At 28.0% G+C, this 17713-nt stretch overlaps 4 protein-coding genes across 9 annotated transcripts in view; 1 reads left to right on the top strand and 3 right to left on the bottom strand.

Moving 5' to 3' along the window:
* LOC109595049 (interference hedgehog-like) overlaps positions 1-859 on the bottom strand; it is a 31888-nt gene extending 31029 nt beyond the window's left edge. For 4 of the 5 annotated variants that reach the window (XM_049970225.1, XM_049970228.1, XM_049970229.1 and 1 more), the window contains exon 1: positions 644-859. The gene's annotated coding sequence lies outside the window, so the exon portion shown is untranslated. The remainder of the gene's footprint in view (positions 1-643) is intronic. The other variant, XM_049970227.1, reaches the window with a different exon arrangement.
* Positions 860-1499: 640 nt separating this feature from the next.
* LOC109595022 (lysophospholipase-like protein 1) lies at positions 1500-2719 on the top strand. 2 transcript variants are annotated; one of them, XM_020010298.2, is made up of 5 exons: positions 1500-1649; positions 1786-1908; positions 1961-2085; positions 2136-2280; positions 2335-2719. In XM_020010298.2, the coding sequence occupies exons 2-5, from the start codon at positions 1830-1832 to the stop codon at positions 2670-2672; spliced, it is 687 nt and encodes a 228-aa protein (XP_019865857.1). In that variant the 5' UTR covers positions 1500-1649; positions 1786-1829; the 3' UTR covers positions 2673-2719. The 2 variants fall into 2 exon arrangements, with proteins under 2 accessions (XP_019865857.1, XP_049825950.1); XM_049969993.1 differs by lacking the exon at positions 1500-1649 and adding an exon at positions 1690-1714.
* On the bottom strand, positions 2708-3415 carry LOC109595023 (proteasome maturation protein). The gene is made up of 3 exons (XM_020010299.2): positions 3294-3415; positions 3085-3243; positions 2708-3027 (listed from the first exon to the last, which is right to left on the bottom strand). Exons 1-3 carry the CDS (start codon positions 3294-3296, stop codon positions 2761-2763), a joined length of 429 nt encoding a protein of 142 aa, XP_019865858.2. The 5' UTR covers positions 3297-3415; the 3' UTR covers positions 2708-2760.
* Positions 3416-7495: 4080 nt separating this feature from the next.
* Positions 7496-10112, bottom strand: LOC109595026 (transmembrane protein 165). Its single transcript, XM_020010302.2, has 6 exons — positions 9819-10112; positions 9322-9535; positions 8998-9173; positions 8415-8588; positions 8253-8358; positions 7496-8194 (listed from the first exon to the last, which is right to left on the bottom strand). The coding sequence occupies exons 1-6, from the start codon at positions 9942-9944 to the stop codon at positions 8121-8123; spliced, it is 870 nt and encodes a 289-aa protein (XP_019865861.1). The 5' UTR covers positions 9945-10112; the 3' UTR covers positions 7496-8120.
* Between the last annotated feature and the right edge of the window lie 7601 nt (positions 10113-17713).

Raw genomic sequence — 17713 nt, 5'->3', positions numbered from 1 at the left:
TAAAAAATGTTAAAATAATGTACGTTGATATTGACTTTGTTTAATAAGAAATATAAATATATAGGAAACAATATAAATAAATTCAAATGTTTTGCTTTAAAAATTATATTCACCTGGTAATATTAATGAAATACTCATTTAAAGACAAATTGGATTATAAGAAATCCAATTTAAAAACTCAATTTACTTTGAAAAATTCCATTTGAGATTGTTTAACAAAAAAAAAACACACACACATTGACATCCACAAACCTTATAAGGAAAAGAATAATTTGTTATGACGTAAAACAATAAATAGTCATAGGTACAATAGCTAACAATTTAATTATTCACGGTGCGTTTAATATTTTTAACACCGTGAATGGCATAAAATTAAAATCCGAATAAAATCCTCCTGCATATAAACAAAAAATTGCAGAGATAATACTTAAGTAACCGATGACCGATGTTTATAAATATCCGGGTACCAGAGAATCTAAAGATAAACAAACCAGTAAAATTAATGTGACAACTAATATCAGTTCAATTAGAAATAATAAAATACAAGAATAAGCGCCAATATCAAGACTAGTTTAAGTCATCCATAGTCTATAACCAGAATGCCTGGCCCTAACACAAAATAAAAACATTAAGATAACCCTACCTTTTCGGTTCATCAGCAATAATTACAAACAGTAAAGATCAAGAACACAAGTCACCGCACATTACACAACGAATCACAGTCTTTAATTTAAATCCAAGCCCGTAATAATATTGCGCAGGGTCTTTTTAATTGTACTTAAGTACGAACAGCGTCCTATACCGCTACGATGCGCTGTTTACAATACAACACGCATTCCGATAGTTGCTGGCTCGTCTCGTGAACCGGCAAAGAAAGCGACCAGTTTCTCTGGTCCATCTACATTGAGATAGTGGCAGGTGTAAACAAAGATAGAGTTTAAATTTTAAAATGGCCCCCTGATTCAATGCAACCAACGTCACATGTATAACCAACAAAAATTAAATGATAATTATGAACTTTTCACTTTTTATATTAAAAATATGTTGTCAAAAATGTAATACAATTTTTTTATATTCAAATAAATGAGTGCCAAAAATGCATACATGATTTTTAACATTGATTTATATTTTTACTGAGATTTAATTGTAGTTAAATCAAATTTAGTTTAATGATTTGTTATGAAAGTGGAAGTACCAGAGCACAATGAAAAAAATCTAAATATATTTCGAGTTCCTTTTGGTATTCTTTGCTTGGATATGTCACTAACTACCACCCAAAATAAACATACAAACCAAAATCATACGTTTATGAAAATTTGAAAATATATATAAAATAATTGAGATAGTCCAAATGGCTTTAACTACATTTTTATAATTTTTGTAATAAATGCGTAAAACAAATTATGTATAGTCCAATATTTCACGTTGAAAAGCAAGATATAAAATTTGCAAATAATTTAGTACCATAAGTACTACCCAAATAAACTTAATACATGCAGCGTAATATAATATAATTACATTAGACAAGGAAGATAAAAATATTTTCTTATCTAAGGTCTTTACTAACAAAGAAACTAAGCACAGATCTTTGCTAAATATTTTTATCACTCAGTACTAACGTTTTTATTTAGAAGCTAACCTTTACAAAAGTAAGGTTAAATATTTTTTACATATTTACCTATTTATTAAGTCTCTAATTACATAATTAGCACAAGTAAATTATTTTAAGCAATATGTAGTTGTTATTTGTGATACGGTCTGTTGTAATAATAACATTATTTTTAGCTTATATCATTTGTTTATGTAATGTTTTGATTAGTTCTTGAACAATGTCATTAGGAAAGTTGCATGTAGTTAACCAGAGTCAAAAATTGGCTTCTGGTGCAGTAATATTTTTACATGGCTCAGGTATTTATGAAACTGAAAAAGTTTAAATCATATTTTAAAGTACTTATTTCAGGTGACACTGGCAAAGGCATCCTGGAATGGGTACATTTTCTACTTGGGGAAAACTTTTCATTGCCCCACATTAAATTCCTTTTCCCAACTGCTCCAGTCAGAAATTACACGCCAAACAATGGAGAGGTAATTAAAATTAAATAATGATTTATGTAATTGCTAATGTTTAATTTTAGTTGAGTCATGTCTGGTTTGATAGACTTGATATTAACCCAGAAGTACCAGAGCACAAGGAAACTTTGGATTCAATTGGTGTTGAAATGAATAAACTTGTGGATGATGTTGTTAAATCTGGCATTCCTTTAAACAGAATTGTAATTGGTTTGTTAATTTCTCCTACAAGTAAAAATAAAATTACTGTCTAATATTTTTTAGGAGGATTTTCAATGGGAGGAGCTCTAGCTCTTCACATGGCATACAGATACCGTCCAGGCTTTGCTGCAGCTTTTACACTGTCTTCCTTTTTAAATAACAACTCTGCAGTGTACAAAGAACTAAAATCTGTAGAAACTGAGCTTTACATGTGCCATGGTGACAGGGATTCTTTAGTGCCTTTACTCTGGGGGGACCAAACAAGACAAGAACTGGCTGATAGAGGTGTAAACATTAAATTTAATATTATTAAAAATGCTATGCATGAACTGAAGAAGAAGGAATTAACAGATCTGATGGAGTGGATTGAAAAAAAATTACCATCACAATCACACTTATGAGTACATTGTATTCAGTTTATAATAAAATATATTGATATTTTACAAAATTCATATTTTATTTAATACTCTTACAAAAGTATCTTATATCCTAATCCAATATTCCCAAAGACTTTTCAACAACAGCGTGAGGCTGTCCAAAGTATTCATAATTATCTGATAAATTAAATATGTCCTGAGGTCCCATTTCAATATCTTTACCAGTTAAAACATCCATCATTATATTTGAAGAGGGCAAAAATGGTAGCCGGCCAATTTTCTTAGCAGAATTCATTTCCATAGCAATTCTCATTGGAGCATGTAAGCCTTGTGTATTGCGAAGGACAGCCATGTTCATTTCATGTTTGTTAGCAGGTCCCTAAGTAAGAAATTGAAAATTAAAGGTTATAATTTATAAGCATTATTTATTACTTACATTTAAGACAGCATGGGCAATTGGATGTTGCTGGTCGAAGACAGTTTTTGTGCCGGCAAACCCTTCCTTCATTAAATCAGGTACTCCGAATGTTCCTACATCTTTTTCAATTTGGGAACCACTTTCCGGTTTTGCTTTGACTGGTGGAAGTGCGAAACTCTACAACAACATTTTTAATTTACGGTGTTTATGTGTCTTGTTTAACTTACCATTTTCTTTCTATTGAGTGACAATTAAATTTATAATAAACAAATATTTTTGAAATTCAGTATGAATTGCAAGAATGTTTGACATAAGTCTGTCAAATGTCAAAAATCTCCTCTGAAGTTACCATAGAAAACCTACATAGAAAACCTAAGAAGTACCAACCCAATGTTATAAAAGAGAAACATTACTGGGCTCAAGGCTAAGTGGCGGATTGCCAAATGTAACAACAAGCGGTGTTGCCATTTAATTTTATTACAGAAACCTTTTTTTCTGTCATTCAAAAAGAGCGGGAAAACTGCGATGGCGGGAGATCTTATAGCATTTAAATTTTACTAATATAGGTTAGGTTCAATTTATAATATATAAAAATAAAACGCTTATATATTTAACATAAGTTTTATTATAAATACACAAAGAGAATATACATTTGATATAAAATTGATACATATATTTCTAAAAACAAGAAACTTGTACAAAATAAATAACAATAATAATAATACAGTAAAAGACTTCACAATAATTAAAACATACTTTTAAAATTAAATTGTAGACTATTTAGAGTTACCCAGGTTGCACCACGTGGAGGCAGTCTACATTGCAACCCAAACATGAAGTATGTTAACCACTTCTTTCTAATATACTAAGAGAAACAAATACTAAAGAAAAACATATGATTACTTTAATTTTACAAACAGAAGTGTATTAATATAATTCATGGGAGTGTTTCAATTCTCTCCCAGAATAAAATAACGAGCATTCAATAAAAACAACATAACATAATACGCATAACAAAAATAAATAAATATTGCATGCATAACACTTAATATCTAACATGCAGGTAAAAATAAACATATATTCATATAAAAATAAATAAATACTCTAAAATAAATACTCTAAATAAACATAACAAGCGAAATGTACACAAAATAAACTCTCTTTAAAAATGGAAAAGATTATACTGAGAAATTTAAAACATTGTATTAAAACTTTTTATGAAATTTGGGACCCTCTTTTTTATTATTATCTTTAAGATATTTATAAATAGTTAGTCTGATACATTTATCTAATATTTTATCTTTACAATTATGGATTTTACAAAATTCAAATTGATCCGAAACTTTTGAAAAATATGCTTTAAAATTTGTTTCTAAAGAACTTTTGTGCGAATTATCGTTTAAAAAAGTGTACAAATGAATATGGATATTTGAAATAAAATCTACAAGTAAGTCGCTGGGATAAATTAACTTATTAAAATCTTGATCGTATTCTTTAAAAGAAATAAAAATATGTTTTTCAGTGACATCTTTTGAGAGAAGGGTCCCATGGCATGAGTCGCAATCGGGAATTTGAATTTTCTTTAATAAATATCCTGCTACATATGAAGAACCTTGAAGAGAATTTGAATCACACATGAATTTTTCAACTAAGTTAAGATCAGACTCGAAAATAGAAACATCTGGTATAGTCACCGAATTGACGGAATCAGATAAAAATTTTGAAAATGCCCCTAAAGATTTGCCACCATCATCCTTACAATTACTATTGATAAAAGTAGGAACACTTAATTTATTGGCAACAACTGTTTTTAATGCTGCGATGAATTGGTGGCAAGTTGGATTGGTATTAAAAAAACCATGCTGGCGAATTTGACAAAATAAATTTTCCACGGGGTCTTGATTTAAAAATCTAGTATTTAGACACTCGTAGCCTTCATTTCTCAACTCGTGCCAGAGGGAAGTAACAGAAGTTATAGTCGTTAGCCAGCCTTTAATAAATGAATATTGAGATGTGATATCTCTTCCTGTGCTTGAATCTAAAATTTTCCAGTATCGAATTTTCGATAAAATTTGTTGCCAAAACTCTAAATGCCCAGATGATTCAGTCACAGCGAACTTTAAATTGACGATTTTATTATCTGGCGACGGTTGATTAGAATTCAGATAGAAGCTTATGTCATGTTTTTCTGGAATAGGGCCCAAGTCATCGTCTTCATCAGTTTCCATTACCAAATGTTCAGAAATTATATTTTCATTACTTCTTTGAATACCCATGCCATTTAAAGAATCGAAGAGAGAGTTCATTATATGTACAAATTCAGCAGTATAAGTTGCATCGTTAGGTAATCGATTAGAAGAAACTAAAGAAAGAATGCATGCCGAAACTGAAAAAGAAAGTTGATGGGCTGCGAAAGATACTTTCATTTTATTAAAAGAATTTTTAAAATTAAAATGTTGATCTGTAAGTTTTGGACACATACGAAAATTGACATTAGATTTATCTAAAATAAATGCTTGAATAATATGTTCAAATTTGGCAAGCTTATCGTCTTCAAATAAAATATTTCCTCGTAAAAGTGCATTCCTAGAATTTTTATATAAATGAGGGACATCGAAAATTATATAAATGCGACGATTGTTAATTAGAAAATAAGAATCAGAAGAAGATGTTTGACAAGATAAAGTACTCAAAGCTGATCTATTTGTGCTACCTTGGTCGCAAACTGTAGCCCTAACATTTAAGCCAATGCTTTGTAGTTTAGAGATCATTTCAATAATAATTAATTTTAAGTTTATTGTGGGAACTGTACCTTTAGAAAAATAGTAGGCAACAACTTCTTTCCAGTTAGATGATAGACCTCGAATCATAAAAACTAATGCATGATCTGCTTTCCTAGAAGTTTTACCAAGATGACCGTAATCCTCAAAACCACAAAATTCTTGTTTTTTAACTTGAAAATGTAATCCAGAACTTAAAGATATTTCGTCAAATAATAGACAACAATTTTTATCATTTAAATCAGAAGAAACAGACTTTAAATGTTCAAAATATAGTTCATTAATACCAGTCTCAAATTCAAATTTACTTAGAAGACTTTTGAGAGAAGAAATTGAAGGTAAAGAAAAATGAGTTTGTAAATAACGATATAGCTTGCCACTGCGTTTGTACATGGAAAGTGCAAATGTTTTATCGTCGAGAGACCAAGTTCTGCCATGAGTTTTTCTACAGGAATTTCGCAATTGAGAAGCGATAAAATTTCTAGTAACCATATTTAAATCTCTACAAATTTCTTCTAATTTTCCACTTTTAATAACACTACGAAGATTGGAAATATCAGACTTTTGTTTTTGGCAACGTGCCTTTAACTTAGAAATTTTTGAAATAGCATTTCGATGCAACTTATATAACAATGATTTTTTCTCAGCATTATTTTTATCACAGATAGGAGATGCAGATTTACAATAGGAATGATCTAACAGAACAATCAAGTGAGAGTCTTTTGAAATATTAGAATTATTATTTGTATCTAAAAGAGAATTTGAACAAAGAGAAATACTTGAAGTCGAGGGAACATCAGGAACAGAAAAAGAATCAGAACATTTTAGTAAAACATTAGAATGTACAATAATTTGTTTATTAAGATTTATTAAATTATTAGGTATCGAAGAATAAGAACTACAATTAACCGAACTAGTATGTTCGGCTGCTGCCCACTCGTCCCTATTCACTTGGCCCCCCATGGAAGTTACAGTGTTGCCAGAAGTTAGTAGTATCGAAAAAGTATTTGTGGTATCAGAATTTGAATGAAACCATCAGAATATGTATTTTTAACTGCTGAGATTTCAATTTATCAAATAAGTACTATCAATTAACAAACCAAGACAAACTATTCTAGATTTCAGATATCTGAAAACATTGAAAGCAACGTATTGCTTTATTACGTATTTACATCTATTGCTCTTACACCATGTATAATTTTACATCACATTTTAAATATTGAAATTAAAAAATCATTAATCAATAGATTTGTGTGGCAGGTTAAAAAAAATTGAGTGTTAACTATGTTGCATATCATCACAAATAACAGTCGTAACTAACTTTTAACTATATTATTCTTTGTGATACTTTATTGTAGTTCTAATTAATTATGTACAACATTATGATTTGTAATAAACAATTTATTTTTAAATATGTTTGATAAAATAAAATAATAAGTTATTTTAGAGTATAATAATTGATGAAAATATAGATTTTTATATTAAAATATTAGTTTCACTAAATAAAATGTATTATAGAAATACATTTATTCATATTATTGATATTACTCATGAGAGGTTTCCTTACTTAGTATCATGCAACTCATAAATCAATTAAATAATATATAAAACAAGATAATTTTCCAAAGGGACATTTATAATAAGACTAATAGGTTGATAAATGTTGTATTGATCAATTTACACATTTACTATATACAAAAATATAGTTATATCACAGATATGAACAGCACTTTTCCTTACTACGTTTTGTCTTAAGTTATATTAAATATTTAGAAAACTGATAATTTAATTATTTAAAGAAACTAAATATAAATAAGATTGAGAATGTTAAATGGACAAAACGAAATTTGGTCATGTGCTACCCATAGAAATAATTAAAAATTATATGGATGCAGTGACCATAAAACAGGTACTTTGGCAACCAAACAACTACAAAACAATAAATAAAAGTGGCTTAATTTTCATGTTTGTATTCTAAAATTGATCTACTTGTAAGTTGGTTTCAATTCTCTGCATTGATATAAGTACTAAAACAAAATTCTACAACATTTTTCGAAAATAATATACACAATTTTAAAATTGATGAATTATGTTTCTGCATAGACGTAACAGTTTATAGTATCTGTTATTGAATGGACTTAGGTAATATTTAAGGTAATACTTAAAATTGGTTTACAAAAAGATTTATGGCATTTTTGGCAAATACCTGTCATTTCTTACTAACTACACTTTTTTACACCCTATGATATACATGTATATATACAAAATGCCAATTTACGCCATAGTCGGATCGAAGAAAAGAGCTGAGAAGGCGAATAACAGAAACACTATACCACCAATTATTGTCACTGAAAATGAATAACAATGAAAATAATTAATAACATATTTAATAAAAACATTAATTACCTGTCCTAACAGAAATTTTCTGAGCTATCATTCTTCCTCCAATTACAGCCAATCCTGTACAAATTGAATGTCCCAAAACTCCACCTATTATAACACCATAAACATCCTACAAAATGTTGTTAGTTATGAAATATAAACTCAGAAACAGAGGGAAATTATTACTTCTCTAGCACCCAAAATAATAGTGGTTAACTGAGATCTGTCTCCCCATTCAGCGAGGAATGTCAATGTGAAAGATTGAAGGAATATTCGAGACAATGCTGAACAAATGCTACTCGATTTCGCTTTACGTGGACCACCTGTTTCAGGATCTGGTAACATTGCTTGTTTTTCATACTAAAATTAAAATACAATGTTAATTGACTACAGTAATTAATAATATTAATTGATTATAAATTTAAAGTTGTATTCAAGGATTTAAGTTCCCTTGAAATATATAAATAATATTAAACATAATGAAATCGTTATTGCTAACTCAGACTTGATAAACAAATTAAATAAAATAATCTACGTTGTTACATTGAGATCCATGTACATAACAATTTTTATTGTTTCTTGTTTGGTTAGTTTAATTTACAATCATATCATTTTACAATTTTAACACACATTATGTGCATGAATCTTTATCTGCAGTCTTGTGAATGAATTAGTTCAGTAACATTTACTTTACATTATCTTAGCATAAATATATTTTCTTACATATTACTATTTTTCTCAAAAATAAAAAGAATGTAGTTTAATTTACCTCTTCTTCTTTCTTTCTCAAATCTGTTTGAACTTCTTCAAACTCTTCACTAGCCTCATCTGGAGACATTGAACATCCTTCTTTTAACATTTTAAGACCAAAAATAGCAAAAAGTGCTGTACTTATATAAAATGTGTATACCCTTGGTATTACATTAACTAACCATCCAAATAATGCTGTAAAAGAGTAATATATATTACCTTCCTATTATTGTTTATATTAGACACTTTATCTTTGATTACTCATGAATAGACATAATATCAATTACATTAAGTGAACAATCAACAAATATAAGTAAAATATTTTTCTCTTTATGTATGTTACCTGATAAAATAGTCATCAATGTTAATGCAGAAATTGCTCCAGCAAATACTGTTAGTCGGGGATGTCTCATTGCCATAATTGCAGCAATAAAAAATGTTTTATCCCCAATTTCAGATACCAGGATGACACTGAAACTGGCTGCAAAAGCATGCAGTAAACCAACATTTTCTCCAATATTGATGGTGCCTGATGTGCCAGAGACATTATCAAGATTCTAAAAATTAAATTATGTAAATACAAGTGTTTTTTATTAAAATACAATGAAATGCGTTATTGAGAGCAATCACAGATGTATATCTAAATATCCAGATAGTAATCAAATATTTTATTCATACAAGTACACTCTAGGAATGATTCTGTACAAGGTTATAAGTAATTTTATAAATATATTCTTGTAAATACTGTCAGTAAAATTTATATTTGTGTTTTGCATTTATTAATAAAACTAAAATATTTACAGTTAAAGATAGTTTATACAAACATTTGAATTTACTTACTGCCGTGGTTTTGGCCTCAATCTCTTCCTTAGGTTCTATTTCGGCATTAACAATGGTGAAGTAAGTTATACAAATCAAAGATATTTGAAATGCGTTTTTAGCAAGTTTAAAAAGTTTGCCCTTCATTTTAATTTATTATTCTCAACAAAAAATAACTTAACAGAGTTAGAACTTAGTTGGTAACAAGTCACAAAACACTATTATTAACTATGAGTATTGATCTTCACTGGATTGTGCATTTTCTTAAATCTAATTGGAAGTGTCTTAACATCGAACAAGCGGTACTACTGTCTAAATGACAGCTGATGGTGACGTTTGATAGATTGAAATCGTGGTTGAATTTTACAGTAGTGCCAATACCAGTTCAATAAAACCACGCATCTCTGAAAATGAATTTTTCATTTATATATCATTATAATTACCTAAATAAGTTGTTTAACTATTTCATTTTGATAATATGTCTATTTATAGAAAATAATCAATATAATTTGATGTAACACGAGTTGCATAACCGCATCAGGAATTTCTGTTTTCATACAATTTATATAAAATAACTTATTCTTTGCAATTTATAGAATAGCGGGTTAAATTATTCAATATTAAATCCATATTAAATTAAATATTCATTCAAACTAATTTAGTATGAACGTTATTTTAAATATATGTGCATACTGATTTGTATAGTACATTCAAATATATACGAAAAAATATATAATAACTATATATTTAATATATTTTAAATAATTTAGAAAGGTGTCTAATGTTATAAATATGTATTTACTTATTGCAAAATTAACATAACTCATAACAACAAAAATATTAAAAATTATTTTTTCTCTTCATACTTTCTTCATAATGTAAATTCAACTGTGAAGGTAATCACATATCTTGACTATTTATTAACAATTTAAAATTGGATGTGAATAATATCTATTAAGTAACAATTCTACTGATGGACAATGCCACGCAAATTGTACACATAAAAGAAATGGTTCAGAAAGTAAAATCCGAGTAAAATTATGCAAATACAGAAGTAATAGGTATAATTATTTGGATACCTAGTTGTTAGACATTTAAAAGTTCAGTTGACAACCATATATAAAGTAACATAGGCATATAAAACTCAGTTTTACTTTTTAAACTGCCCAGTTAGTGTTACAATGTTAAAGTTTGTAAGTAGTTTTGTGTTAGATGTTAGAATACATTAGGGGACCGCGGTTTGGTTTTAGTTTAGGTGGATGTGTGTGTTGTTCAGCACCCTTCAGTTTCTATTAAAATATAATGTGCTTTCGCCTATATCCCATCTTAATATTTAAGTTATAATGTAACAAAATAATAAACTATTTTTCTTAGTTAAATTCGTCAGAAAAATTGATCTTTGTTTAACTTTAATTTTTAATGACAAGAATTTGGTATGGTCATATATATTTGTTTTAGATTCTACTGTTGTTCGCATTGAACTACATTAGTAAATCTCATGGCTTCTTTATTGATACTACCGACATAAAGAAGTTTTTCGGAATTCCTTCGCTCTTTGAAATCTACAAAAAAGAAGGCAGTGAAAATTATGAAACTGAAGATTCTGAAAATCTAGAATACCACAGATACAAAGACGAAGACGATAGAGGTGAAAAGGAGCCCAGTTTAGAAATAATTTACCCCAAGAGGACAAAACCACGCAAGTACAAATACTATGACGATGACCACGATAGAGACAGTTCAGATAGGAGATACAAGTATAGAGATGGAGAACATACTTGTGAACATCACAGTAGAAGGAATAAAGAAATAGATAGAGTTAAATTTGTAGAGAAACCAGACGAAAGTAGGAATAAAGAGAATAAAAAACTTATAACACCCGAATTGAAGGATCATATAGAGGAGGAAAGAAGGGAAACTCTTAAGAAATTAAAGAAAAAGGATTACGTTACTGGCATATTAATAGCTTTGCCAAGATTCAATGAGGGTTCGGAAAAGAACAATGAATTTTATATATTAAAAGATAATATGAAGAAATATTTTAAGACTATTGATAAAGAGTCAAGAGATAAGGATGAATAAGTAACAATTAAAATAAACATTTTTATTTATAATTTTTATACCTAATAAATAATGATTACGGTGACTTTTATTATTAATAAGCACTTGCTATTTCTCATTTTCAATATTGAAACTTCTTGTTTGGGACTTTAAGGATATCTTAAGTTTTGAACAGCCTAAGATTAGTTAATTATTTCTAGAGTTAACACAATGTTTCATAGTTCTCGATGATCAAGACCTTTTCAATATGAAAAATTAATAACTTTCATTTTAGTTCCCAAGTTGACATTTAACAAAAAAGAAATTATTTTATTTTATTTTTAGAATACCAATTTTTTAATAAATGTAACAAAATCGCTTAAGTAATTTCATTTCTACTTTAATTCTTATTGACGTGAGGTAGCAATGATTTATTGTCTTTGGACTTAATTACTTCGTATTCAATTAATCTCATGACTAAAGGCGAATAATTCTTGAGTTGTTCCATTAGCTCATTAAATGTCTAATGGTTTTCAGAAATGATATTAGAAAGAGAGTCGCACAAAGGCAATATAATTTGTCATAATGCTTTCTAAACTTTAATGTCCTACACTTTATTGACACAATTTTGATTGTAACCAATAACAATTTTATGAAGGTTCAATTTCTAATAAATTGAATGATACTTTCAGACTCAGTCATCCATTGAGTTTTTGCTAATCCTAAAATACTTACTTATTGAGTCTTGTGATGCAATAGTAATTTAAACCATTATAAGTGAATTTCTAACACAAATCTTGAAGACTGTAAAGGGAAATAGGGCAAATTAAATAAAAAATAAGATAAATGTTAAAAAAAACGTAATTGAATTTTCTATTTGTGTCCAAAAATGTTTCCTCTTGTTCTAGAATCATTTGTTATTAATTAACCTAGATTAAGTAGTCCTTTAATTTCTAATGTGCCCTTGACCAAAAACTTATGTTTTTACAACCCACCCCAAATACTCTTCCATCTCCCCTTTCGAACAATTGCGTCATTATTCAACATAAACACATAGAAAAACGATGACCTCATTTACTTAGAGTTTCGTGTACAATTGTTCTGATATTAAACTTCAATTAAAACACGCAAAACATTAAATATTGTCCACTAAATTGATTCGTGGGTGGAGGAAATAACTTCTTTGGTAATTCCTCGAATGCATATGGAATCACGTGAACTATTCAGGCAAAATCCGGTTTCAAGTTAATCCATTGTTCAGTTATAATTGTTTAGTTACGTAATCAAAATTAATTGATTGGAAAAGTTAATAATTTAATTTGTGGCTTTTCGATCGTCAAACATTTTTGAAGGATGTCGAAATATGAAAATAGTTTCGAATACCGTAAAGTATATTGATGAAAAAGAATGTCGAAATGAAAGTTTAAATATGGAATGAAATCTATTCGAAAACATTACCGATATAGCGCAGATCAAACGGCGACAGTACATTATTCAATCAACCATCGCATATGGGGCATATTTATTGAGGAAACACAATTTCTATATTTTTTGCTTTGATGATTTGAATATAAATAGAAATATACAAGGCAAACAACTCGTGGCTGTAAATCTGAGTATTACTAAATAATATTAATTTAGATCGATACATATCAATATTAATTAAAATAAATAGATTTCAAAGTACCAATTGATTATAATTTGTTATAAACTAACTAGTTCTATATTTCAGTAAAGTATTTGATGAATAGAATATCTATTAAATGTTTACATAAAGAAAGCACAATAATTTTAATTGTTTTACAAGTAAGTAAGTAAGTAACTGCAACTGATATTTTATAATATTATGTACTATTTGTATAGCTTTAATGGGGTGAATACTTGAAGAAATAGTAAAACTATTAGTAATATGAAAGAATTCCAGATTTTCGAAAATAATTACTTTTAAATATTATGTATATTAATTTTAAAATAAAATTTTACTTATTATTGGAACACGTGTTATAACAGTTTTCTTATTGATTATTATCATTATTACACTTTACATTCATGCGTTCCATTAGATTGCTATAAATTGTTTAATGCTATCTTAATGTCACAAGATATTTTTTTTTGAATTAATTCTTTTTTTAAACATAAAAGCTTTCACACATTTTGGCTGTAGCTTTGAGTGTAACTAAATAATATAATTAATTTAGACCTATACATAGTAATCAATATTAATAGAAAAAAAGAAAAACAAAATAGTAAAGAAGTAGGTGTGTAGACAAATAGACTTGAACTTCATGGCATCTATTAATTATAATTCATTATAAACTATAATTTTGTATTTAAATACAATTAATTACTTTTATGTTAGAAACATCTGTCAATTATTTTAATAACAATAATTTTCATTGTAAAAAATTAACAATTTAAGGTATTTGTTTGGATATAGGTTAATAAATTCGGAAGCTTTTTTATTTTCTGAGAAAGCCACATGAGACATGTAGCTGTTAAACTGCTCTCTGGAACGTAGTTTATGCTTTTTCTCCAGAATTTTTAAAAGGTGTGTTTAAGTGGGCTTTCACAACGAAGTAGCATGCTACGCGAGACGCGCCGCGACGTGCATCCAGGATATGCGTATCCCGTAGCATGATACTTCATACAAGTTTGCTCTCAGAGTGCTTTATCTACTCAATAGTTCTCTATTTACTATTATTACTACAAGATATTTATGTGGGTTGGTAAACACTTTGACGTGAATTAGCTCTTTAACGATGCAAGAGGGTTGAACTATCGCAGCAAACTAGCAAAATTATGGAACGTGCTCTATAATCCGACAGGCATTTATGCAACGTGACTTAGGTATGAAAGCATTCGTTTAACAACGCATATTTCAAAACAAAATGCACGTTTTATGGGTCCGGGATGTACTTTGTTGTGAAAATCCACAAGTATTTCAGCCTTCTGTTTGTTTTAATCTAGTTTATCAGCTTAATATTGAGAGGAATCTTATTAAAATACATAATGGTATAATACAGATTTTGCGAGTATTCAAATCTCACAACGAAAAGAGATGCACAATGTGTATTTTGAATATTACTGGCTACCCTACGAATATTCATACATTACATTATTTTACAGCGAAAATATAGAAACTACTCTTATATTTTATTAGGGTAATTTAGGTACGCTGAACATGAAAGACATATTTTTTTCTCATTTAGGTCACTGATCTAGTTTTTCCTTTTCAAACTTAACTAAAAATACTGCGTTTTAGCAGTAAATTTCCTTCTATGTATGATTTTATTTTTCATCCGATTTTGGTTTGCCAGAGCTTGTAATGATTATAATTGATTCGATTAAAGATGTGAAACACGGTATATCTTTTGTTTTTGTTGCTGAAAACTAAATCATTTATCATCTACCAATACTTTTTACAGATAAATTAGAAACAAAAAAAGCAAATTATAAATAGATCAGATTTTTAATTAAATAAGTATAATTTAATTAATTTTTAATAAATATACCCAAATAAAACCTACATTAGAAAACATTTTTAATTAGGCTTCGGTAAAATTAAAAATGCTCAATATTGATGTCATCAAGTTGATTTTTTAAGTAAAATGTGACTTAAACGGATTAATTGGTGTGCCACAAAAATATTTTATATTTTAATGAAAGCTAGTTAGGGCTTTGCCTTAAATCATTTTGATACTTGGATGTAAGAGCCGGATTAGTCATTTGCAATATTATAATAGTATATGCAACAGACGTGCTGAACATCTGAAATAAAATAAATATTCAAGTTTTTGTAATCCATTAGTTGTTGTTTAGTAACATACCGCTGCAAGAGATGACATATCCAGTGACAAAAAGTCTAATATTACAAATTTGACTGACTTTTGTTTTAAATAAAAATAGTTTCCAATCTAAAACAATAAAAATTGTATTAAATTCTGTGGATAAATTTAAAACTTAAACACGTGCCGTTTCTAAATTGTTATAAATAACTGACGGGTTGACATCTATAAGTAAATTTGAAGTATTGTCCAAATTTGTATCAATCTAAAAACATTTAGAAAAAGTTATAATAAGTATAAAGAGATTAATTTCTTTACCTGAATCTCCATTAAGTAAAAAGGAAAGAAAATAGTCGAAATTACACATATGTTGAAAAGCATTTTGCTAATTAATTGATAATTATCCAAAGTATGTAATTCAACTTTAGAAATTATATACATCTCATTAATTAATTTCATAAAGTGAATAAACAATGTCATAAGTAAAGGTATTTGCATGTATATTAATAAATCCTTAGATAACTTTATACATTCTGAAAATGCTTTTGCGTAACCATTAAACTTCTCCGTGAAACCAGGTTGATACTTCTTCTCCAGTAATTTTACAAGGTATTTGTTTAAGTATTTCAATCGTTTGTTCACTAAAATCAAAATAGCAGAATGGTACATCATTTTTATATTATTCAGCATAATGGGAATATTAGTTATATTCCATCTGAGTATGTTATCATCTGCGGATAAAACAAAGTCGATAATAAAATGGTACATATTTATGATCATTGTGATTACTGCAAATATATAAATAACAAATTTATCTTCTTTGTGAGGTGTGTAAATGTCAATTTTGTTAAGAAATTTGTCCAGTGCAATCATTTTATTAATTGTAATATTCATTTTCTTGGAATACCTTAAAACACACAATATGTTAATATAGAAGAGGAGGATCGTCGTTCCTTCGATAAAAATGACGATTTTGCTATTACTGAACTCTGTATTCGCAAATAAATCATATTGACCAGCAAAATATGTAAAAATTACCATTGGCAGTATGTGATATAGGACCAACAATTTATTCCAAAAACTTTTTGTATTATTTAACGAAGGATTCAAACCACACAAGGAAGCTAGCAAAGAAAGAGGCTTCAACACTTGCACAATTTGCATTTTGAAAATTATTACTATTATGTACTACACAATACCATTGTCTAAGTAAGTTATAAAGGTAGTACATATATTTCGTAAAACTTTATACAACTATCTAATATTGCCATTACATAATACTTAATGGTTTAAGTTTTAATGGAAAAATTAACCTTCTTATTTAATATAGCTTTATAGCATTTCTGAATAATTATTGTTAAACATTTTTAAGGGTTGAATTGAAAAGAATTATTTATCCAAAGTTTTAGGACACTTATCGATGTTAATTTATTTTAATATACATAAGAGTACAGATACAATTTGATTTATTTAAATTTATAATTAAATTCGGAAGATATTGAAAATTTCCCTTTTACAATAAACAATTAATTATTATTGTTATTGTAATTTTAACTGATTAAGAATTTGTAAATTGAGAGCGAATAGTTACTTTTAATTTGTTGTAATTGTTTTGTATTTCTATTAAATGAAACTTAATGAACAGAAACTTCCTTTAGCGTTTGAAATCGTAGCAATTGAAAGAAAGTTATTCTATAAATTGTTTTCCTGTAATTGTTAGTTTCAGAAACGAATATTTTATTGCTGTGAATTTGTAATAACAGTTTAATTTAAGTTTACCAACAAATTTACCAGATGTACCTAAATAAACATAAAAGCTTTGGTGAGACGTTCCGAAGAATAAAATATTGGTGTGTATTAAAATTTATGGTCACATAAAAAGTGCTCATGTCAAACTAAAATGCAGTAAACATTCATGCCAGTATTTATTGCTACAGGTAACTGCTTTGGTGCAGTAAGGTGGTTTAAAGAAGAAAAACTCTCTTTCTCTATAAATAAATAACTAAAATTTAGATCCATAGTTTCTAAATATTACACGAAAATGATTTTACATTATGTTTTACACAGTAATTAGAAGCGAATCTCGGTACA

Source organism: Aethina tumida, chromosome 7 (genome assembly GCF_024364675.1).
Source record: "Aethina tumida isolate Nest 87 chromosome 7, icAetTumi1.1, whole genome shotgun sequence".
NCBI classification, from domain to species: Eukaryota; Metazoa; Arthropoda; class Insecta; order Coleoptera; family Nitidulidae; genus Aethina; species Aethina tumida.
This window is presented reverse-complemented; position numbering and strand designations above follow the sequence as displayed.